The following is a 25,327-nucleotide window of genomic DNA, read 5'->3' on the forward strand; positions in this document are numbered from 1 at the left end:
ACGAAAGCTTATGCCCAAATAAATCTATTAGTCTTTAAGTTGCCACCGGAATCCTTGTTTTCATAAGAAAGTAGTTATCCTTTGGCCAGATTCTGTCTTACAAGATGGGCAGAATTTGGCTCCAGAGGTAGTAAAAAGGGTGCCTTGACCTTTAATCTAAAAAGTTAGACCCAACATGTCAATATCAACATAATTTAATGTACTGGGTCATACAGTAGAACCTCAGAGTTATGAACACCTTGGGAACAGAGGTTGTCTGTAACTCGAAAATGATCATAACTCTGAAGAAAACATTATGTTGCTCTTTCAAAAGTTTACAACTGAACATTGACTTAATACAGCTTTGAAACTTTACAATGTTGAAGAAAAATGGTGCTTTCCCTTTATTGTTTTAGTAGTTTACATTTAACATAGCACTGTACTGTACTTGCTTTTTTTTTTTTTTTTTTAATGATCTCTGCTCCTGCCTGATTGCATACTTCCGGTTCCAAATGAGGTGTGTGGTTGGCTGGTCAGTTCGTAACTCTGGTGTTTGTAACTCTGAGATTCTATTGTATCTTCAGCATCAGTGCAAACATGTTAGGCTGCTGCTAAGATTCACTGAGACACTCAGGGGAATAAATACTAGCATTTAAGAGCTTCCACATTAGCACTGGTATTCAGCTGTGGAATATTTGCACCTCATTTTAAAGTCAAAGCCCCATTCAGTTACTGCTACACTTGATGCTAGTTTGGATGAAGCTCTGTGCAACCAAATAAACTGAGAACCAGGCTGTTTTTCAGCTCCTCTGTTCTGCTTAATTCCAAAGTATTTCTCTCAGAACTTTTCTCACCAGTTTGTACTCTACAGATGCAATTTTCAAAAGTGCCTGGGCAGTTTAGGAACACAATTCCCATTGACTTGTGATCCTAAATCACTTAGGCTCTTTTGAAAATTCTCCCTACATACCTGTGAGAGAACAAGTTCCTTCACACCTAAAATCTGGGCTTCCCTTCCCCTCTCAGATATGTTAGTTATTGTTGATACCCAACAAAATTTTATATCAGAACGATATTTATTTTTTAAAAGATGCTGAAATGAACAAAATTCATGGAGAATTTTAACCTGATTATTATCCCAGTGGTGCATGCAGGACCTAACACAAATTGAGGCCCCATTATGCCAGGCACTGTATAAACACAGAGTACAAGACAGTTCCTACCCCAAAGAGGCTACAATCTAAACAAACAAGACAAAGTGAAGGAAGAGAAATGTGTGTGTGTACACAGAGTAAAAGAAGGTATCTTCCAAGCTGTCACATGCCCTACCAGACAATAAATCCATGAGGAAAATGTAATTTGTCATGTGGCTGTAGACCACTAACAGAGCTACAGAAGGGTCTCGCACAATATTTTTTGCCTAGATAACACACTTTGGCTATTAGAGAAGAGGACAAACCATCATTAGCGTTGGAGGTGTTGATTAGATAACCCAAGAGGTTCATTTCAACTCTATCATTCTTCTTCTATAAACAACATTTTGTGGGATTTTCATTATTTATACTTTAAGGCTGAGATTTTTAAAGCTGAATAAAAGATTTGGAAGCCCATATCCTCAAGGCAGCATTGGAATCACACATATATTTCCTGCATATTGAAATAGAGATGGGCCTGATCTGCAAACTCTTATCCAGCACCAAATTTTCTTAAAGATGTTTAGATCCAGGATTTTGCTTTGGCCCCCACTATAGATGTATGGGCCAGCTGCAAAGCATGTCTCTAAATCTGTAATTCCCCAAAGCCCATTTTGAAAGTGAGGAATTCATATAGGAGGTATTGGCTCAGTTTATGATTCTGCATAAACCCATAGACTCACATGATGTTGGGATACCAGGCTGTACTATTGCATTGGCTCTGATAGTTTCCTGTGAAACTAAATAGCAGACACAGGCAGTATTGAATGGGACAGAATGTTCTTTGGAAAAAAATGCAGATTATGGACCAAATTCAGCTCTGGCATAAGCAGATGCAATTCCTACTGGTGTCAATCAGAGATTTGACTGCTTACATGGAGCCTGAATTTGGCCCTTACTCTTATTGTTGCACACTACAATCTTTTATACAAATAAACAGTCTCAAAGCTCTCCGCTGCTGCAGCGGAGTTAATTTTAGAAGGCAAGCTGTGCAATTGTTGCAACACCTGGGCAAAAGAGAAGAAACCCTTCTCAGATGTATGGACTGGTGCTCTTCCAAATGGAAGGTCTGAACTGTTTATCTTGTCTTTAGAAATGAGAGATTAAAGACATGCCTGGGGTGGGGGGCGAATCCATAATTTACCAAGCATTAACATGACTTGGCTGCTAATGCACCACCTGTTAAGTATTAGTATAACTGAGAATGTGAAAGCTGCTGTCGAAAAAATACAATGATTGGAGCTTAAAATGGATCATCTTCTACAGACTTTAAAGTTTATTTCTACACTGGGTTAGTCTGTGTAAGGTTAGTCTGTTTTTTAATCTCAGACTTTTATTAAGTAAATACTGCCATTTCCTAGGTACAAATCAAGAATTACAGAGATTAAAAATAGAATGAAAATTAGAGATTGATTTTGATTCCTTCATCAGCCACCATCTCCACTGGGTCTGCCCGTATACAGTGCACAAAGATTTATCATGAACTAATAAAAGTGGTCTGCAAAATTCCATACCTGGGCAATTCTGCTTTATCTTTGAACAGTAAAATGGGTTCTTATACTAATTATCCATCCCACAAACAAAAGATCTAAACACATGTAAAACAAGAGATACATACTGTAATATCTGTTTCCATTTTATATTCAAATTAATCAAATTCAGCCTTTCTGGGATGGAATTTATTTTATTTCTTTTTATCATAAAGGGCAGTCCTAGTGTGCCTAACATGGACAGTAATACCCTTGCCACAAAACTCTCCATCTTTATGATAACATGAGAAAATGTAAGCATGTTTAGAGGTTTGATTTCTAAAATCAGAAGCAGCTTTTTCAGGCCTGTGGCAAGCAGAGTAAGGCTCCCTGATTGTTAAGATCACTCAAACAGAGAAGTAAGTGCATTGATCCTAGCAAAAACCCCACACACTGCAGATTTCACTGGGGGAACCTAATGAAGTAGTGATGATGGGTCTGGCTCCTCGCACAAGATTCCATTGAAATGATGATAACCATTGACCTACCATATGTTTTTCCACAGCTAGACCAAAAGTTAGCTTCTCAGTCCTTTTTGCAGTAAATAATATCCCTAGATTTTTGCCTTGACCTTCAGGATCCTTCCTGGCAAATGATTTTCTCTCATAAAATCATTACTGAAAGAAATCTTTTATCAGAACTCGTATTTAAACATTCTCTGACTATTTAAAGGTAAGCAGAATAGGTTTCTACCGACCAAGACCTGAGTCTGAGGGAAGAATGATATTGTGGCTCAATACACGATTAGGAGTCAAGCGATATTGTTAGTGCCCTACCAAATTCATGACCATGAAAAACACATCACGGACCGAGAAATCTGGTGTTTTGTGTGCTTTTTACCCTACGTTATACAGATTTCATGAGGGAGACCAGGGTCTCAAATTGGGGGTCCTGACCCAAAAGGGGATTGTGGGAGGGTCACGGTATTGCCATCCTTACTTCTGTGTTTCCTTCTGAGCTGGACAGCCGGAGAGTGGCAGTTATTGGCCAGGCACCCAGCTCTGAAGGCAGCACCCCGCCAGCAGCAGCACAGAAGTAAGGGTGGCAATACCATACCATGCCACCCTTACTTTTGTGCTGCTGCCTTCAGAGCTGGGCAGCCAGAGAGTGGCGGCTGCTGACTGAGGGCCCAGCTCTGCAGCCAGCAGCACAGAAGTAAGAGCAATACCATACCATGCCATCCTTACTCTGCACTGCTGCTGGCAGCGGCTCTGCCTTCGAAGCTGGGCTCCTGGCCAAAAGCTGCTGCTCTCCAGCTGCCCAGCTCTGGAGGCGGTGCTGCCACCAGAAGCATCACAGAAGTAAGAGTAGCAGTACCGCAACCCCTCCTACAATAATCTTGCAACACCTACCATACACACACACCCAACTCCCTTTTGAGTCAGGACCCCTATAATTACAACACTGTGAAATTTCAGATTTAAATAGCTGAAATCATGAAATTTATTATTTTTAAAATCCTATGACCATGAAATTGACCAAAATGGACCCTAAATTTGGTAGGGCACTACATATTGTAGACAAGTGGATGCCAGCAGTGCCCCCTGGTGGCCATAGGGCAGCCCTGCCTACAGCTCCTCACCTCAATTTCCCTTCCCGGATCCCCAAATAAACTCCACCCAGGGTTTTTCACCTATCAGTCACCTCCTTAGAGTTGGATATATTAACAACATTCAAAACTAAACACAAAAGTTTTCCCTTCAACTGAGAACAGCCTGCTCAGATCAGAGTCCTTTCTACCATAGAAGGCTACTCCCAGGCTTTTGTGACTGTAGCAATTCTCCTAGTCTCAGGGTCTTCCCTGCAGGAGCTTCTCTCACTTTCTACAGTCTCACTAAAACTCCTGAGCTTCCTCCTTATTGCAGCCACCTCCTGCTCTTTATAGGAAAGGGCCTGATTGCCCTCAGATGGAGCTCATTCTGTAATCAGGGTTGGCTTGGCTTCAGCTTCCCAGCCCAACAGCAAGGCATTCTGTTACAGATATCCATTCCATCAGACTGTCATGGACTTCTAGTGTGACCTTATGCAGGCCACTTAACTGCTCAATATTTCAGTTCCATCGCCTGATGATAAAACTTACAGTGGGTGGAAGAAGTGAGGGAGCATGAGTCTTTACTCATCAATATTTCTAAAGCAATTTAATATTTCTGGATGGAAGTTTCCATGGTCCCTGTGCTGGTAGTAGGGGGAGAAAAGGCAGGTTTATAACACCTGGATGAGCAAAATTGCAAGACCAATATTGGACCTCAGCACAAACCAAGAGTGAATCAGGGAGAAGCAATGGCTGTGCTTTTTGCATACAGTCTCAAATGTAGGAGGCTATCTACTACAACACTGCATTTTAACCAAGTCTGGTCGAAAAGGAGACCTGGCAGTGTCCAGTCAGATGTGTCAGACACCAGGCCGGGGCTGGGGGCGGGAGGGAGAGGAGGGCATCAACCGACACCAGCCCCGCTCAGTTGGGGCTGCTTCCTACCTGCATCTCGTGAGCAGGTAGCAGGCTCCTTGTCAGGCTGCAGCTTCCATCCTAGCCCCAAAGCAGAGGGAGCCCAGGAGGGGCAGAGAGGGAGGTGGAGAGGATTCAGCAAGGAGGAAGAGGAAGGGGGACATCAGTGAGCGACAGAGCGAGGGAAGAGGCAGAAAAGGGCTTTGGGGGGGAAGGGGCAGGGCAGGTGGCAGACCAAGAGGGGAATAGGCTGGGCAAGGGGGGGTGTAGTTTTCAGCAAAGTTGACAACCCTACTTGTGGCACTGGGGATTCTAGTTGACTTCACTGTCTTTCTATGCAGATAATGATTTTTCTGATTTGACTCAAAAGTTCAAGGCTTTTGTAGCATTGTGGTGGGGCAGCTACCCCACCCCCATGCGAGAGGGGGCTAGAGTAGGCCAGAGCAGTTGTGCAGGCCAGCAGTCAATCAGGAAAGGGCTTACTGAGGGCCAATCAGGGCTGAGATTGGAGACAGCCAATCAGGGCTCAGCTTGGCCATATATAAAGGCTGCCCAGAAGCAGTAGTAGGCAGTCTGTTTCAGACCTTCATAAAGGAAGGTCTGTTGCTGGGGCTGAAAGAGAAGTGGCCCAGGGACAGATGGATAAGGGGAGAGAAGGAGGGTAGGGAGGCTACCACTAAAGGGTACCTGGGTTGGGACCCAGACTAGTGGGTGGGTGGGCCTGGGTCCCTTCCCTCTTGTACTGCACCTGGCTATGCAGTAGGGTGGCTGAAACAAACTGCAACTGGTCCTTGTGACAAGGGGCTAGACTTTAGAGGTTGTGGATGGCTACTGAGGTCAGTGCAAAGACTGTTGCTGACTCCCCTCCTGCCCCCTGGAAGGGGGTGAGGAGGGACTAGGGGGGCACTGCTGGAGGGCAGTGGCCTGAAGAAGATGCTGCTGAATCAGGAGCAATGTGGATCCATATACCAACCAAGGGCAAGATGATGGCAAGGACACCACTGGGAGAGGGTGCCCCACTGGACTGAACTAATTCCTGGAGCAACCAGAGGGAGTGCTGTGAGTCCCAACCCTGTCACAAGCACCCATGTGGCTGTTCCAGGTGACTTCTTGCTCCTCATATGTAGTTGGTGATGCTCTGGATCCAGTGCTCAGAAGAGGGCTGGAAGTGATCAAATGACCATTCAAATATTATAACTTTTTTATATGACTATTGATAGTGTTTCCTGAACACCCTTTCCCATGTCACTACAGTTTATAGAGGCTACATGACAGGTTACTTGAAAGGGAACACAGTTAGACAACTGGTGGTGAAAGTCCCAGTCAAGGGTCCTGCTGACTGCAACACAAAGAATTTATAAAGATTTATGCCATGGATGCGAGAGACAGAGAGGTTTCTTTGCATCTGCATAGTGTCTGCAAAGTCATACATAATAGAACTGTTCCATCTATTTGGTAGCTTGTTTTTTCTTGCTCTGAAGAATTTTCTGGTTACTTTGTGGATAAATTTGTTTAGATTCAGATGTGGCTTAATGCATTTGTATGTTTAAGCAACCTCCTGAGAGGACAAACATGGACATTTCTCTGCTTTAGTTTCAATCAGTGTTGCTCCTTGATGTTCTAGACATGTTGCAGGACTTCATTCACCACCTGTACATTGGCTGTTTAATTGCAGTGGTGAGTCAGATCATGAATGGTTCCTTGTGTGAGAATTCAGGGTTATTCTATAAATTATCATTTTTATGGAACATCAAGATAATTAACTTTTTTCAAACGGATGAGGTTTATCACTATTATAACTCCACTGCCCATTAGTTTTACCAACTTGTGCTGAATGATCAGAACATGAGGTGTGTGTGACAAGGAAAAGATGGATGAGCCTGGCCTACGCCAAGATACTTAAGCATCTACTGGGCCTTTTCTGTTTTGATTGAACTGCATTTCATCAAGCAACACTAAGGCATGAGTTCACAAAGAAGTGGCTCAGATGCAGGTTACAGGGCAGAATGTGCCTATTGTCGATAAAGCAGACAACCTGCTTATTCACTCCTAATACATTGAGGAAACTTACGTCCATATTTTCAAAGAGTTGCATACCTAAATGCACATTTTTAAACACCTATGGGCATGCAAAACTCCTAGAGCATGTACATGCATTGGGATTATACGCTGAGATAAGCTGTCAAAATCTTAACTAGTTTCCTATAAAGAGTTCTAATTTAAGGGATGTGCTACAGTATGTATCTTTTGTAACAATAGATACATACTGTAGCACATGTATGTCTGTATTTTCCCGGGAGGAATTTTATAAAAAATCCCTGGATGGCGATTTAAGAACCAAAAAGCCTGACACGTGGGAAAATAGATGTATGTTAACCACACCTAAAGTTATTTTTTATAAAGATGGGCCTGAACTAGAAATGAGCTCCATTTCATAGGTGTGGGTCCCCGCCACTCCCTGGGGCTGTGTCAGGGTGACCAGATGTCCCAATTTTATAGGGACAGTCCTGATTTTTGGGTCGTCTTCTTATATAGGCTCCTATTACCCCCACATCATGATTTTTCACACTTGCTGTCTGGTCACCCTAGGAGTTTGCACATGTGTGGGTCCCAGCTGCTCCCTGCCCCCCTTATTGAAGCAGATGTACAGGGTTACTGCCCTGGGAACTGCAGGGCACCAGTGGACATGGGGCTGGCGGAAGGCAGGGGAGAGGGATGCAGGGCCGGCTGGCTTCAAGAAGGGCAGGGGGTGCAGCAAGGGCTGGTGCAGGTCTGGCTGGAGATGAGGGGCTGGCCATGAGCAGGGTGGTGGGCTCTCAGGGGGAGTAGCTCGGAGCAGCCTGAGCAGCAGGATGCAGCCCAGGCCCAGCAGAGCAGCAGGGGACCCACCAGGCAGCAGCAGGAGCACCAGGGGTCAGGGAAGCAGCAGCAGCAACAGGGCCCGTGTCCAGGGCCAGGCAGTGGCCCACATGGCTCCTGCAGCCAGCACCCCCGGGCAGCTGAAGGAAGAATTGCATCACTTCCTGGCTGGAGCCCATCAAAGCCGCAGTGCCCCCTCGCAAGGAAGCAGGTTAACTGGTTCTAAAACTGCTTCAAAACTTTACAAGCGGTTTGTGCAAACTGGCTCCAGCTCATCACTGGTTATACATATTCAGATTTCATGCAAACTAGACTGTAAGCATGCATCAAGGGTTTTTCACATCTAACTCTCAGACAAGCACATAAACAGGCACACATGCTTAAGCATAGGTCCAAAATATGTACTTCACATATGTGGGCATGCCTGGACTAGTGTACAGAACTGCTTATGTCCAGTACATTGATGATTTTCTAAGTAAACATTGTTTAGATCCAAGGATCTTTGGAGCAAGGACCTTCTTATCTGTCTATAAAGTGTCTAGCAACCTATGGGTATTATAAAATTAATATTGATAACAATAAATCCCTATATACCATTACAGTGGGTGTTATGAGGGGTATGAGCTGCTATTTCCTACATCCTTGAAGTGAACCAATTCAATACATAAATGAAGATCTAGTCTAATGGCTGCTGTAGAATGAACATAATGTAATTTGCTAAGAGATACTGCATAGCCCTATGGTTAGAAGACATGGTCTTGATGCACCATTGCTACAGAGGCAGTACAGGACAGTCTTGAAAAATATATGGAATATACAAAAAGTTATAGACAAATCATGTTGACGAGAGTGAAAGAGTCTAGTCAAGCAATGGGCACAATAATTCTCTGACAAACCTAAAGGCCAAGTATTCCAGGAGCTGGCTGAAAAGCCTGCTGCTGTTGCCACAGGACAATAAGAGCAATAAGTAAGTATAGTAATAAAATACTTTAGAAATTCTCTTGGCCAGATCCTCAGCTGCTATATATTGGTGCAGCTCCACGGAAGTCAATGGAGCAAAGCGAATTAACCCTAGTTGGAGGTTAGCTCTCTACCACCAGAAGTATAGTACTGGGACAGTGAGCCATTTGGTAGAAAGCTGAAGAACAGAGTGAGTAAACTATTGGATGGAAAAGGGCAAGAAAAGATGTTAAATAAAAATACTACATGTATGGTAGCTATTACAGTGAGGTTTGGGCAAGTATACTGTATTGAGGGGGGAAATTTTTTTATTGTTGCTATAAATTTATTTGTCTTACTGTAATGATTTGACTTACTGAGTACCAAGGGTTTTTACATAAAATATGAAAGATACCTATGAAGTCCCGAAAATCATACCTATGACACCATTTGATGAATAACGCTATATAAATGCAAAGTAGTATTATTATTGTGCCATTGATTCTGAAACAGAATTCCTCTTTGACTTCCTGGGAAATTACAAGTTTCCAAGGGAGTTCTGCTGAAAAATCAGTGGCACAGTATGCCCCAGTGCTATGGTGCAACATATGGAATTTGAAGGAAATATAATTCAGCACTAGCCACACATCCCACGTTTCCAAAAGTACTTGGTTTTTTTTAAAAAAAGTTCGTCTGATCCATTTGGACAGTTGCTCTCGAACTGAAGACTGCCTCAAAAACTAGAAAGTAAACTAAATAAAACCAAAGTACTTGTGAATTAGCACAAACCTGTCAAATTCTTACTTATGGGCTCAGTACAAATGTAGTAATTGTGCATGTCACAGTTAACATTTTTGCAATTGTTTTTCAGCAAGTCTTTATTCTTTTTCAAGAATTACAATCTTACTTTTTTATTCACAGTCCAAGCCTCCCTTTTAATGCGGTTCCTAGACAGATTTTTTGTTTTAACTTCAATAAGGAAAATAATTTGCATGCATGTTAGATGTGGGCATTTTTACACATAGTTCGACTGGTTATCAATAATCACATTTTGAAAGGTGCATACAAAGTATACATCTGCACAAAGCCAACTATGCTTTCAAACGCAGCTCTCATGACCACCTTTGGAAATCTGGCAATAAATATCTGAACGTTCTTATATTAACAGTTAAACTCTGAGCTAAGAGGAACTCAATAGGTTCCCTTAAAAGGGGCACATGCAAAAATTCCTCAGGTTCTATCCCAGCAAATTCTCACTCATCAAATTTTGCTCCGAGATTTTGGCTTTGAACAACTTAATACTCAGTGCAAAACTCGGTCAAACCACTGTTTCATAACATCCTGAATTCAGGAGGAGGGATAGTTCAGTGGTTTGAGCACTGGCCTGCTAAACCTGGGACTGTGAGTTCAATCCTTGAGGAGGCCACTTAGGGATCTAGAGGGAAAAAAAAAAAAAAGTTAGGGATTGGTCCTGCTTGGAGCAGGGAGAGCAGGGGGTTGAACTAGATGACCTCCTGAGGTCCTGTCCAACCCTGATATTCTAAGGCTCTCCCCTGCCTTTCTGCTGAACACCACTAAGATGCCATTTGGTATTACTTCAGCAGAGCCTCTTGCTTTTAAAACTAACAGGTACATTACAGTATTTTCTTCCCAGGGGACACTACCAAGCAATGTAAAAATCATCTAGGCACTCAACACCTAGAGCAAAGTGCTGACCATGCTTACAGCACCAGTATTTCGGTAGTCTCAGGAGCCCAAAGGAAGCAAACAGAACACTCCAGTAATCAGCTGAAGCACAGTGTTCAGCTGTTCATTAAATAAGGTCATTTTTATAAGGGGGTTTTAGGATGGATTAGAAACTAAGATGGCCAGGGTTTTCTTTATCATTATTTTATAGAGTTTTTTTGACTGCCTGCAGCAGCTAATCAATGAGCCACTACAAATTGCTAATCACTTTGCCAGAAGATTCTAAAAAAGCACTAGAAAATTATTATTACCAATTTAAGAACCAGCTTCCTAAGCCTGTTTGTCTAATACAGCTGTAGAGTGTTCAACATCAACATTCAGCTTACACATGAAAAAGCACGTACATGACTGATATTCAATAAAAAGTGGTCCATGAGGTTACATTCTGTCTAACTGAACCGTTTATATGGGCATCTGAACAATGCCCATAACCAGGTATTAAAATGTAAAAATTTATCACATCAGATTATTAATTACCTTTTAAAATACTATTAGAAGGCTAATACAACAAGCTTACCTGTGGAAACCAAGAATAATAGCATGTATTGTGCTAATGCCAAGGACATAAGAACTGCCGTATTGGGTCAGAGCATGGTCCATCTTGCCTAGTATCCTGTTTCCTACAGTGGTCCATCCCAGAGCTTCAGGGGAAATGTACAGAACAGGGCAATTATGGAGTGATCCAACTCTGTCTTCCACTTCTAGCTTTTGGCAGTCAGAGGTTTGGGTTCGCCCTGAGCATGGGGTTGGGTCCCTGTCCCTCTGGGCTAACAGCTATTGATGGACTTATCTGCCATGAACTTCGTCAGTTCTTTTTAAGATACACTTTGGGGCATCACAAGATCCCAAGGCAACGAGTTTCACAAATTAGTTGTGCACTATGTGGAAAAGTACTTCCTCTTGTTTGTATTAAACCTGCTGCCTTTTCATTTCATTGGGTGAGCCCATCTTTTTTGTATTGCGTGAAAGGGTAAATAACACTACTCTATTCTTTTTCCACACCCTTCATGATTTTATGGACCTCTATCATATCACTCCTTAGCTGTCTCCTTTTTAAGCTGCACAACCATAATCGTTTTAGCCTTTCCTCGTATGGAAGCTGTTCCATTAGCCTTGATCATCTTTGTTGCCCTTCTCTGAACATTTTCCAGTTCCACTATACCCTTTTTCAGATAGGGTGATCTAAACTGGACACACAGTCAAGTTGTGGGCACACCATGGATTTATATATTGGCGTGATATTTTCTGTCACTTGTGGTGGGATAGCATTTGTGCCCAGCCTAAGAGCTGAAAATCACTAATAGCTGGATGGAACCTCAAGAGACTGACCTGCAGAGGTCACACCAGAGAGCCATGTGGCAGTAGGTGACTAGTCAGTGGAACCATAGCTCAAAGGGTGACCAGCGGAGAGGAACCATGGCTCGCAGGCAGCCAGCCAGAGCAAGTGCTCAGATGGTGGAGCAAGCAAGGTGCCTTCTTCCTTGTGGGAGATGAACTCACAGAGATGCATATCCTACCCTGGGTCCTCACTGACCAAAGACAACCACATTGAGTGGGGTATGGTGAGGGAGGAGAGGGGCACAGGAAAGGAACTTTTGATTGTAGAACTCAAGAACATGAGGCAGAAGAGACTCCACCACATACTCTGGGGTGGGTGTCCTGTTCATGGTTTTACGATTATGAATCCTGCTTGTGGCATTTTTCCTAATTAATGTCAGGTGACGTCCCTCCTTTCATTAAAAGTTTCTTTTCCACACACAGACTATGGTTGTGAGTGGGGAAGTATTGCCTCTCAGAGGTGCCTGGGGTGGTGTGTAATTTTCCCAGGTTAATGGGTAGGGGCTCGAGCTGGTTCTGTTGTATTGTTGAAAAGGAACCCCTAGATATTAAGCCCAGCCCTTGTTGCTGCTGGCTCCACATGGCAGAAGGGTTACGTATAGTCAGGATTATTTTTCCAATATGCCTTACCAACAATGAATTTTATGTCATTTTGTTGCCCAAACACACAGTTTTGTGGGCTCCCTCTCTAACTCCTTACAATCTGGTTTGGATTTACCTATCTCCAATCATTTTGTATCATCTGCAAACATTGTCACTTCACTGTTCACTCCATTTTCCAAATCATTAGTGAATATGTTGAACTGCACAGGTCCCACTACAGAGCCATAGGGCACCCCGCTGTTCATCTCTCTCCATTGTGAAAACTGACTATATATTCCAAAACTTTCTCCCCTATATTTCAACCAGTGATGATTCATGAGAGGACCTTCCCTTTTATCCCATGGCTATTTAGTTTCCTTAAGAGCCTTTGGTGAGGGACCTTGTCAAAAGTTCTCTGTTAACCCAAGTACACTATATGGACTGGATCACCCTTATCCACAATCCTATTGACTCCCTCAAAGAATTCTAATAAATTATGAGGCATAACTTCCTTTTACAAAATCCATGCTGACTCTTTCCCAACAAATTGTGTTTATCTATGTGTCTGATAATTCTGTTCTTTACTACAGTTTCTACCCAGTTGTCAGGTACTGAAATTAGACCAACTTCAATTGCCAGGATCACCTCTTCCAGTCGTCTAGTACTGGGGCTAACTTCAGAGACAGGTTACATACTACAGTTAGTAATTCTGAAATTTCATATCTGAGTTCCTTCAGAGCCCTTAGGTGAATACCATCTGGTCCTGGTCACTTATTACTGTTTAGTTTGTCAATTTGTTCAAAACCTCCTCTACCGATACATCAATCTGGGACAGTACTTCAGATCTGTCATCCAAAAAGAATATCTCTGATGTGGGTATTTCCCCCACATCCTCTGCAGTGACAACTGATGCAAAGAATTCATTTAGCATCTCTGTAATAGTCTTGACTTCCTTGAGTGCTCCTTTAATACCTTTGTCATCTAGTGGCCCCACTGTCTCTTTGGCAAACTTCCTGCTTCTGATGTACTTAAACTGTTTAGGGTTTTTTTTGCATCTTTAGCAAGCTGCTCCTCAAATTCTTTCTTGGCCTTCCTTATTATACTTTTACATTTTACGTGACAGAGTTTGTGTTCTGATTTCATTGGGAACTAGAAGGGGCTCAGCAACTCTAAAAATCAGGCAAACAGTGGGCCATATTGAGACATCAATTTTTAAGTAGGACTATTTTTAAAGAGTCATAATAGCACAATATGGCTCACTACCTGACTTAATGCATATGATTTTAACAGGAAAATTTGCTTAAAATGGATAGCGTGATATGGTTTAGTATTTGTCTTCAATTTTGTTTATTTTTATCCCTATATTAACTTGTTCACATCCTCTGAAAGCGATAAGGCAAAAATCAGTCATGTAATATTCTTCAGCATGGCATAGTCTCTCCCCACTTCATTTTACAGACAATTTAAATCATTCCACCAACTCTAACCCACTCAATAGCTATTTTCCTTCTTTACCAAGAAGGATACGTTTTACCGTAAGATTCATAATAGGTTACTCTAATTCATTCTGAACATGTAATTTAAATTGTGCTTCTAGTTCCAAGTGTGCCATACATTACCCTAGCCTTTGAAAAGCTGCAAAAATGAGAAATAGAGGAAAATACTGCTACTAAAAATTCTAACCATTCCAGAATAACTGAAAAACAATTGCCACAGTGAAACATGTCTGTATATTTTTGTACATTTGTTAAAATCTAATTAAAATAAGTATCTTCACTGTGCTCTCTCATTCTTGCTCTTTTCTTTCCTAGTTAGTCTCTCTTAAAGAACCACAGCTACACTCCAGCCAACTTTTTAAAAAAAAATCTGAAGTCGTCAGACTGGAAAAAGCACCAGAGAACAAACAACAATTATGAACTGGTCCTCAGGGAACATATAAAATGACAGTCAAACATTTCCATTTTTAATTTCTATAATTCTATTCTCTTAAGGGAACCTAGCAACTGGAATTTTTCCTCCCACAGTATCTTCAGAGTTCACTGTTAGGGTTCCTTTTATCCATGTCTCTTCTAGGGAGATTGGTGCTAAAACTCCCCAGAGAACTATTGCATATATTATATAAATTACAAAGCAATTCTAATCTCAAAAGCGGATCTGTGAAACTGGCATTGCTGAGGTCCCATGGTTAGCACCTCTCAATGACATCTAGATCAAATGTGATTTAGTTCACTGTTAAAATGATGGGTTTTTTCTAACTGCCAGCCCTGTAAACTCAAGCTGGGCACTGGAAGTCAAACCAGATTATTTATGGCTTGAACATGAGCAGCAGCAATAAAGATTCTGCAAATCAGATTCTGTCCTCAATTACACCAGTTAAGCCCACTGCAGAAAACAGGTTTCACAGGCATAACTGAAGGCAAAATTTTGCTTTGCATGTAGGGCTTGATCCACAGTCCACTGAATTCAATAGGAGACTTTCCAATAACTTCACTGGTATTTGGATTAGGTCCCTAAAGTTTAATTAACATTTCTGTTGATGATACCCAAGCCAGAAGAGAATTCAGCTCACATTCCTCAAGTTGTTGTGGCTCTGCAGTGCTAACAAAAAGGAAAGAGTAGTAAAAATGTTTTGTCACTAAAATAAGCCAATGTGAGCTGAGATACACAGCAGATCTGTTGCACTACATAAGGTGCCATTTTTACATAGTCCCTTCTCAGATGAGAAAGGACCACATCATTTCATGGAAAAGCCCCAAAGGGATTTATTAGAGAACTATAACCTTCTAAAGGTTCCTTAAACCATCCTATAGGGATTCATAAAGAACTAAACCCATTTTGTAGGATGGATAAAATACCTATAGAGACGTGATCACCCTTTATTGAATTCTACAGGTCTCTAGAAAAATTACATTACCATACAACCCTATTGTGTTTACCTTTGGTAAATTCTATGGGATTTTTCCATAGAGATCATGACACTTATTTTTAAGATTTCATCATTGGCCTAATCTAATTAAAAGCTGATGGCATAACATGACCCAACACAATCAGGCAAATTACCACTCAAAGTTAGACAGCCCAAGTGACAGAAGGTTTGAGTGACCAGCAGAAAGTCAGCAAAAGGATGCAGGCTCTGCCAGTGGGACTCCGCAAGAGTACTAACTACAACTACGGCCTTACCAAATTCACAGTCCATTTCAGTCAATCTTGTGATCTCAGCTATTTAAATCTGAAACTTCAGTGTTGTGTCTGTAGGGGTTCTGAACCAAAGATGGGTTGGGCGGAGGGCAGTCGCAGGGTTATTGTAGGGTGGGGTTGAGGTACTGTCAACCCTACTTCTGTGCTGTTGCCGCTGTCTTCAGAACTGGGCTGCCAAATAGCAGCAGCTGCTAGCCAGGAACCCAGCTCTGAAGGCAGCGCCAGCAGCAGTGCAGAGGTAAGGATAGCAATGGTATGGTATTGCCACCCTTACTTCTGCACTGCTGTCACTGTCTTCAGAACTGGGCTGCCAGATAGCGGTGGCTGCTAGCCAGGAACCCAGCTCTGAAGGCAGTGCCACCAGCAGCAGTGCAGAAGAAAGGATAGCAATGGTATGGTATTGCCACCCTTACTTCTGTGCTTCTGCCGTCAGAGCTGGGCTCTCAGCCAGCAGCCACCACTTTTTGGCCACCCAGCTCTGAAGGCAGCAGTGCAGAAGTAAGGGTGGTAATACTGTGACCCCCTACAATAACTTTGCAACTTCCTTTTAGGTCAGTACCCCCAGTTTGAGAAACGCTGATCTCCCCCGTGAAATCTGTGTAGTATAGGGTAAAAGCACACAAAAGACCAAATTTCACAGGGGAGACCAGACTTCACGGTCCATGATGAGTTTTTCACGGCCATGAATTTGGTAGAGCCCTATCAATAACTCAGAGCTCTTCTTCCCCAATGGAGAGCTAGGTAACAATATTGAGTGCCTTTACTTGTGGTGAATCTACCCAGAAATCAGCCTGACACTGACGCAGGTCAGTAAAAATTACTCTCCCCAATGTGGAATAATTTTGGACCAGGAATTAAATGGTATTTTTAATTACAGCAACATGATAGGTCTACTTATTTATACGAAACATGAACTCTACATGGGGCATATCCAAGGTGAGAATTAAGATAACTACTCCTCAGAGTTAGTACTGTGTATCTAGAAAGGCACCAAGAGAGCGGTGAAAGTAGGCCGGTACAGGCCAGTACAGCATACTGGTAAGAACTGGCTGCTGGTACCGGCCCATATGCAGCCAATGTTAAAGCACTGCCGCTGCCCCTTTTGCCCACCCCTGTTGGTGACCCTACCAGCAGGGCTGCCGACAGGAGGCAAAAGAGGCAGCAGGCCCAGTGATTTAAAAGGGTCTGGGGCTCCCAGATGCTACTAGTGCACCAGCAGCTGGAGCCCTGGACCCTTTAAATCACCGCCAGAGCCCGAGGTGGCACGGGACAGGCAGTGTGGATGGGCTGGCTGGGGCAGGCTGACTCCAGTCCCACCCCCAGAGCTGGGCCCCCATACCAGTAAGTCGTTTGTTACTTTCCCCCAGTGCTGCACCAATAGTGCCATCTCCTGCTTTAAATCTCCTGAACAACAATAGTTATACCTAGTTTAATAAGACTGGAGTAGAATGAAAACAAAACAATGAAGTTAGACTCCTTAAAACCAGCAAAACCTCTTTTTAAGGGTTTGTTTCATGTAATTGCTGAGATGAGACCTTAACCTAAATCTTTAGGTCAATTTGTTTATAATCAAATTAGAATAATGAGATTATTCAGGTTATGTATCAACATCTAAATAATCAAACTTCTGATCAGTGGGATGACTCTAACCAAACTGTTCTACTATGATAAATTCTGAAGAGCGCACTATTCAGTCTAGATAACTAGTTGGACACAATTTGACCTTCACCCAAATTTGACACAGTGCCTCTGAGCGAGGCCCTTGAAACCTCCTGATTTGGTGGTAACAAGCAGGAAAACAGACCTGGATAACAGAATCACACCCTCATCAAGGTGTGGAAATGAAGGCTACTGAGAATTCAGACAAGCCTCTTATTCAGCATGATGGACAAGGAGCACTGGAGAATAAGCTTTTTACCCAGCAGTGGAATAAGAAACAGAGGAGATGATGATGATGAACTGAAGGCAACACTGTGGCGGGGGATGGGAACATTGAATATCTCACATCAGCAAGAACTGAAGACGAACATTCTCAGGGCCTGGTTTCATTTCTTTATTTTTCTGGTCACTCTGATCCTCTTCACTCAAGACATTTAAAATTAGACTGAAGAAAATACTAGAAAATATACTAAAGAGAACTTTTTGAAGAGGCAGAAAGATGGATAAGATAATTTAATAGCCTTTTCTTCTATGCCTAATCCATGTGGTTTTATATCTTGTGGATTTCAAAATACATTTGCATTGAATTTTGTTTGTCAAACTTTTGCTTTGAGGCTCAAGTTATTTATAGTATGTACACACACACTAATTAAATGCTCTTTCAGCTGTATTCACATGAAAATACTGACCTGCTGCTGCAGCTGGTTACATAAATCTCGGGTAAAATATGCCATATGAATACGATACAGATTATAATGTGAGATCTGCACTTTCAGTTAAAGGCCATCAAGCTAAATTCTAAGTGGATACCAATTACTTTACTTCTTCCCCTATCCAACCTCACTTAATAGGATATGATCATTAAACTGAAGATAATTTGAGAATACACCACAACCATCTCTTTATACCAAACTGCTACCATCAAAGTAGAAAAATACCCCAACAAACGTCATTTTGTTAAAAGGATAAGGTAAGAATGGGGCCGAAGTTAGGGTGACCAGATGTCCCGATTTTATAGGGACAGTCCCAATTCTGGGGTCTTTTTCTTATATAGGCTCTTATTACCTTCCACCCCATGTCCCAATTTTTCACATTTGCTGTCTGGTCACCCTAGCCAAAGTCTGCAACTCTTGCCATAATGAGTGGTGGCAGGGTATGTCTTTAAGGAGCAAGAATCCTGTCAATTAATTTTCTGCCTACAGTCATATTGCCATGGATGTTTCAAAGCTTCCTTTGAACATTACAGCTACTTGAGATGCTCTGCGTGCATGGCTATGAAGTGGCCTACTCAAGGCCAGGCTTAAGGAAATGCACATAATTTCCTCAAATTTAAATGTAACTTTCATGCTTGCTTAGATTTTGGAAAATGGCTTGAAGAATAAGTTATTTGCATGTACCTCTGCACTCATTATGTGGACAATAATCTAATCTAGTTCAGTGGCTCCCCCAACCTTTTCTTGTTGGAAAATCATTAGAACATTGGGGGATGGGTACCCCCACCAAGTCCCCTTTCACCATGTTTTGGCACAGTTGTTACTGTCTCTCCTTCTGTCTGTTCATTTGCTCTCTCTCTCTCCAATTCTTTTCTGTATTTTCTCTTCTTTCCCCTATCAGTTTTGTGTGTTTTTCTTTTTTATTAGTGGCTTTCCATTTCTCCTTGAACTCAACAGAATGCTACCTGTTGTTTGGGGTGTATATCGGGTTATTAGTTGGTGCTACCCACAGCTATAATGAGAGCTGGAAGAGGAGAGAACAGGAGCTTAGAATGGCAGGCTACAGTCTAGACTTGCAGTCATATGCATGTGAGCTGCTCCCAAAGCCAGCTACATGAGAGGCCACTGAGAAGCAGAGAGAGAGGCTGAGTGCTAGTGGCTTTAAAGAAACCACCTGCTACTTTACTTAGAGCAGCAGACTGGTTTGCAGTGGGAGCAGAATGGATATGGGTCATGTAGCTTACCCCAACCCACTTCACATTGCTATTGTCCTCTGCCCTGTACCCCCGAACCACTCTGGCATACAAATGCGCACACACAAATTGGGAGCCACTGAGCTAATGTTTCAAACTGGGGCTTTTCCAACCTCTTCTCTCCTACTTCAGGTTTAAGAACTCATAGATATCTTTGTGTGAGACTCAAGCCAACTGCCCTGACAAGAGTGTAATTTTGGAATCAAGTGGAAAGGTTTGGTTTGTAATCTGCTCCTAAAATAAGAGGAGGGGAGTCTGTCTATACACGTCCCCTTAAAATTAGAGGGACTCAAGTCACAAAATGCTGACCCAGTTCCAGATTTCAAAACACACCGAAGTTTAGGAGGTATCCAAACCCAGGCATTTGGTTCAGTCTACGGTAAAGATTGAAAACGTTTAAAAAAGGAATATCCAAGTGCAGAGGGTGCACACTACAAGATCAGGGTGTTTGGATGTAAGGTGTTAATTTGGGACGATCTGTACTTAATGCAGTAGTAGAGAAAGCACATCAAAAGTTGACACTCTTCTCACTGGATCAAATTCACCCTTTGCCAATATAAACTCTGCTTAAACAGCCTGAGCACAGGAAAACTAGGGGGTGGAGTAGGAGAAAAGAAATCTACCCTTCATCCTCAACTACTCTCCCACCTTGGAGAAAGAATTGCATACTCCCTACACAGATACTGCAGTCCCTGGGTCTGTTTCATTGGGGAACCACTATACAAACACAGCCTGTCTCCAAATTCCCCTTTGCACTGGCCTATTTGAAACTGAAGTGGAACCCAGCTGCACCGCACACAAGGGGGAGGGAGGTTGCACAGTCATTCTGTGTGCTTGCTCCGCAGCCCTTCTCAGCAATACAGCTGCAGTTTGCAGTGTTGGATACTTTCTGTGGCCCCTGAAATTCTGGTTAATTTTCACCCATCATGAACATGAATCTCCCATTAGCCTTAATGGCACCTACATATGGATACATGTCCCTTAGTATTAACATTACATTTTGTTGACTGCACAATCTGTAGCTAGCAGCTTATCTGGAAAACTTCCACTTTGCATATTTGTCTTCGGTCCATCTCATTACTTTCAAATGGATTAATTTCCACATGCTGGATATTCTTTGTCTGCATGCCAACTATGGAACATACATTATCCAAGACCAACATGTTTTTTCCCCCCATTCTTCTTTCTTTTAAAAATTAACGTCTTTCACGTCCATTCCCCACCTCTGAGGAGTATCTGAGCTTTACATTTTCACAGGAGGTAGTTAAGCTGCTCTGCTAAGAACATCTTAGCACATAACTACAGTAACTAGTTGCTTTAGAGCACCTCCTATGGTTTCGGCCCATTAACCTGAGCACAACAGCTTGATTAATTAATGCTTATATAGGCACAGTTGGCAGCTTCTAATTAAATAATTATGGCTAAGCAGCTGCACAGAAGTTGTAATGTCCCACTAGAAAGCCAGCTGTCAATTTTACTGGTCCTCAAAACTTTCAAAAAATGACTTTTGGAGATTAGATGTGAAAGGGCTTTTTCCACTCTACATATTATCTATATGTATTGCCTCTGTTCTTATATTAGCTCTGCCCATCACCAGATTATGAACATGCAGCTATAAAATCCCTGCAATTCAACAATGGCAATTGGTGCAGTAACTGGAGACAAACTAGTCACAAGGGTATGAATTGGATCTAGATTGACCAGGATGAGTTTGCATTGTGGTCATTGGTTTGGCCCATTAAACAGATAGGGACCATTTAAAAAAATTAGGTCCGGATATAGGTTAGAATTTCAAACAAATCACAAAATTGAAGTGTGTTCAGATAGGGTCAGACACAAATCCTGTGAATTCAATGAGAGTTTTTCCAGGGATTTCAATAGCTTTGGATCGGGCCTGTATGGATAGAAGCAAGGTTAGATCAAGCTCATTCCACACGCTCGCACTCTCTTTTTGCTCTCAGATATTTCTAAAGCCCTTATCACCTTGGTATCTAAGCATCATCACTAATAATCACAAAAAGAAAGCCAATACCTAGCACAGTCTATGAAGGATAAAGTTCTGAAGAATATGAATACAAGATATCAGTGATCTCTATTTGCTAATTAACATAACATTATTTGGGTCCTGCTTCAGTTTTTTAAATAGCTGGTAAAATTCCAGCAAGTGTATAGCTTTTTCTGATTTTTTTTAAATTTAAATATGATTTACTACCATACATTTCTGGAATTACACTAATTCTACTGTAACTTCATGTCAGATATTGATTTCAAATATTAGAAACCTAGTAATATAAATCATCCAGTTCAGCCTGAGTTTGAGCTGATCCAAGATCTCTGAAGTATTTTACCAAGAAGTCCTGATATAAAACTGATTTTCAATAAATCAATGCATATCAAAAATACAGAAGGCTTTTCTGGAAAGCTAACTTAAGGACTATTACATAAGCAGATTTGGGCTGCCTGTTGAGCTCAGTAACAGGAGTGGGTACTCAGCCTAGGGTTGCACTGTAGTTTATTACATGTCAATAAACTACTCAAGTTCTGGGCATCTTTCAACACAGTCAACTCTTCATGTTACTGGGGATATATTGACTACAATAGTTATGCAGCGTAGCAGGTGAGACAAGTAGCTGCTATTCGCCTTTCTATCCCTCTGCCCAACACATGATCTTTGAAAGATGATAAACTCCACTTGTGCAAAGAGACTAGGGAAACAATCTCTCCTTTACCTTTTTGAAGTATTAGTAAAATAGCCTAGCCCACTCCTAGAATATTTAAGTCCCAGAGTTGCGGAATGATTTTCTGATACAGGATTATGGAATCAAAATTACCCTAATGTTACCATTGGTAACAGTGTCTCTGGCTGAATATCAATTTAGGAAGTTAATGAGCATGCTAGAGCTATCAGATCAAAATTAGTACAACAGTATGTGATCTGATGTGATTCCAGTTCGCAGGACATATCCATCTAGTTAGGAAGGATCTGCTTTTCATAACGTGTTTCATAATAGCATGTAGCCACCTGCCTATCTATCCACTGAATCCTCATTTTAAAGAACATAAGTTGGTTCTGAAAAGGAGCCAGCACCACTGCATTTTTTCTACTTCCCTGCATGTGTGCATGTCAGCCTTGTTGACAGATGGCTTGGCTGACTGTGCCTATTATCAAACATCTATTACCTTTGTATATTGAATCTCATTTGAAGATTTTCTGTAATTAAATCTATAATGTGTTCACAAGGCTTACATTGCATCCAGGGAGTACTCAGGAAATATGTAAGGCAGTCAAATGGCTGATTCACAAAGCCTCGGATAGCAACACCTTGAGTTGTGGGGAAGAAAAGGTGCTTTTGGCAGTCTGTGCTGCCACCTAGCCAAGCCCACACCAGTGAGTTCAGTGTTAATTTACATTTTAAAAGCTTATACTAAAGCATATCCCGTTGGATTCTGTTTTATCAGAAGAGAACTTCCATCAGCTGCAGAGACAATGAAATCAAACCTGCTAGTGCTCTGAAAATGAAATACATACCAAATGAGACAGGTTTTAACCAGATAATTATTTTCCCCCTACAAATCTCTTGTACTTACGGTAGAAGACGTATTCAGTGTAGCTGGACCAGATTTTATCATCTGTGCACTGACTGACAAAAGAAGCCGTCACTGAGGAATTGCAGGCCACCATGTGGAATCCACATTCTGACAACATGTCAAAAGCCCTCTCCAAGTGCTTGAACTTGAGATAGAACCTGGAGGTGTATCTTTCCGGTGCCCTATCTGGGTCTCTACTCTCATTCAAACTTTCTCCAAAGACCTCTTTGACTAGAGCAATCCTTCCACAAACCAAAATCCTCGGGACTCTCCTGAACTTGGCATCAGCTTGGCTTTCTCTTCCCATGGTGCACGACCCCCTGTACCCAATGGTAATGAAACCCCATTTTCGATCTGAAGGTAAGAGTGATGATGGGGGGCATATTCTTGTGTCACTGCCTTGAGAGACCTCCTCATAGTCGCTGTGGCAATAGTCATCGGGGCTTTGCTTGACATCATCAGGAGTTAGGAGTTTGACCAAGTCTGGGAGCTGAAAATATTCAGCTTCCCTTTTGAGCCTTCCCTTTTCTGGGAAGTGATCAGGCAGGACCACTTGCTTGTCCCTGAGATAGTCCAGAATGTAGCGGAAGAGGAAACCATCTCTATCAATGAAGAACCTTCCCTTGGAGTCCTTAGCTAGATCACTGGCTGTCTCTCTCTTGGGGGTGAACATTTTCCACAGCAAGGAGTGGGGGATGCCCACCAAGGTGGAATGGCGAGTGAAGTATACTTGACCACCTACGTTTAGCTCCACCACCTCTGGGAAGGCGTGTAGACCAGCCCCTTGTTCTCTAGGAGGGAGGTAAGTCCTGCAGTTTCCACTCAAAGCCATTGTATATTAAAACAAAAATCAGCCACACGGAATGGCAGGACTATCAATCACATCAAAGAGTAGAATGAGGTTTCTCCACCAGACCCCCAAAAGGGCTCATAATATTTAAGAAATGGCGGAGGGGACAAAAAGTTAGTTTATTAAAAAAATCAGAATTGTCCAGAAGTGATTATGTCACGGAAGCTGGCAAAGCAGCTTAAAACCTAAACAATGGATGGAGAGCAATAACTTCATTAAATGCAATCAGATCTTCCAACAAAGTCCCAAAAATCAAGATCAAGCCAAGCCTACGATTATTCACAGGTCTGTTGAAGGGGGGAAAGAAAATAAGACAATTATTTCCCTAAGCATCATAAAAGTTAACATAGAGGGAAATAGGTCAGTTCACAAAGCCCCCTCTAGTACTGATTGCAGGAGATAAAATCAAGATCTTTTGCTAAATAAAATTTTTGGCAAGTTTTTTTTCTCCCCAAGCAATAATTAACATATTTGGGGGAAGGGATACATATGGCAACATTTTATTAACAAGAAAATACATACCTCAACTTTAAATAAGTGTCTAATTTAGAGCCTTTACAGATGAGAGAATGAGAGAGCATCAAGTCTTACCTTGGATACAGCTAATGTACAGTTCTTGTGAAGGAAAGAAAATTTTCAGAGCAATCAGAATACACACAGGCACACTGAGTCCAGTTAATATTAAATCCAACCCCAGAAAGGGACAGAAAATGTAAGAAAAGTGCTCTTAAGAATAGCCATCCATGTGGATCTCAAGAGTTAAACTGAGTCACAGGAAAGTTAACCGGGATGGGTAACATGAAAAACCAATCTATATAGCAATATCTGAGATGGAAAAGAAAACAAAATAAATCCCAATCAGGATCCTTAAGAGAGAGAGTTTCAGAAAGGACCTTGGTTTAGATGACTTGCAGAAACCCCAGAATCTGAGAAAAGAACTGACATATTTCAGTGGGTTCCCAAAGTGGTATCCTGCCTGGCAGGAAGGGCAAAGAAGCTCCCATGTTCCCAGCAAGGGTAAGAGAAGACAAGCCTGCAGCCGTTTGAAAGGATGTCCAGGGTAGCTGCTTGGTCTGCTCTGGCTGCTGAGCTGGGTGGTTCCACAGTTCCCAGTGCAGTTCAGATGCTGTTGTTTCAGCAGTGCAGGGAAGAAACCATCCAGGGAAATGACTATTACATCATCTTAAAGGAATATGGCTTTGAGAAAACAGAAGAACCTAGAGGGGGACTTTCTGATTCATTTTCCTTTTTTCATTTTGTAACACCTTACAGAAGCAGCAGCACTGCCTAGTGCTGCCACAGACAGCTATTCCCAAAGCAGTTAGAGGCTCCTCCAGGGAAGGGTGAACTATGACTTTCCATGTAATCCTCTGGGTGGACAAAGAGATTCCAATTGTTGCATCTTTTGCAGACTTCTGTTTTTTAAGTTCAAATAAAGTTCTTTCCTGTTCTAAG

The 25,327-nt window shown here is 42.0% G+C and overlaps 1 protein-coding gene across 1 annotated transcript in view; it reads right to left on the minus strand.

The window, feature by feature from the left end:
- The window catches only part of KCTD16 (potassium channel tetramerization domain containing 16), a 168,925-nt gene extending 143,973 nt beyond the window's left edge, over positions 1 to 24,952 (minus strand). The window contains exons 1-2 of the mRNA XM_032801500.2: positions 24,464 to 24,952; positions 23,023 to 24,159 (exon numbers count right to left, since the gene is read on the minus strand). Coding sequence (XP_032657391.1) covers positions 23,023 to 23,854 — 832 coding nt within the window. The 5' untranslated portion in view covers positions 23,855 to 24,159; positions 24,464 to 24,952. The remainder of the gene's footprint in view (positions 1 to 23,022; positions 24,160 to 24,463) is intronic.
- Positions 24,953 to 25,327: the final 375 nt, after the last annotated feature.

Source organism: Chelonoidis abingdonii, chromosome 7 (genome assembly GCF_003597395.2).
Source record: "Chelonoidis abingdonii isolate Lonesome George chromosome 7, CheloAbing_2.0, whole genome shotgun sequence".
In the NCBI taxonomy this organism is placed as follows: domain Eukaryota; kingdom Metazoa; phylum Chordata; order Testudines; family Testudinidae; genus Chelonoidis; species Chelonoidis abingdonii.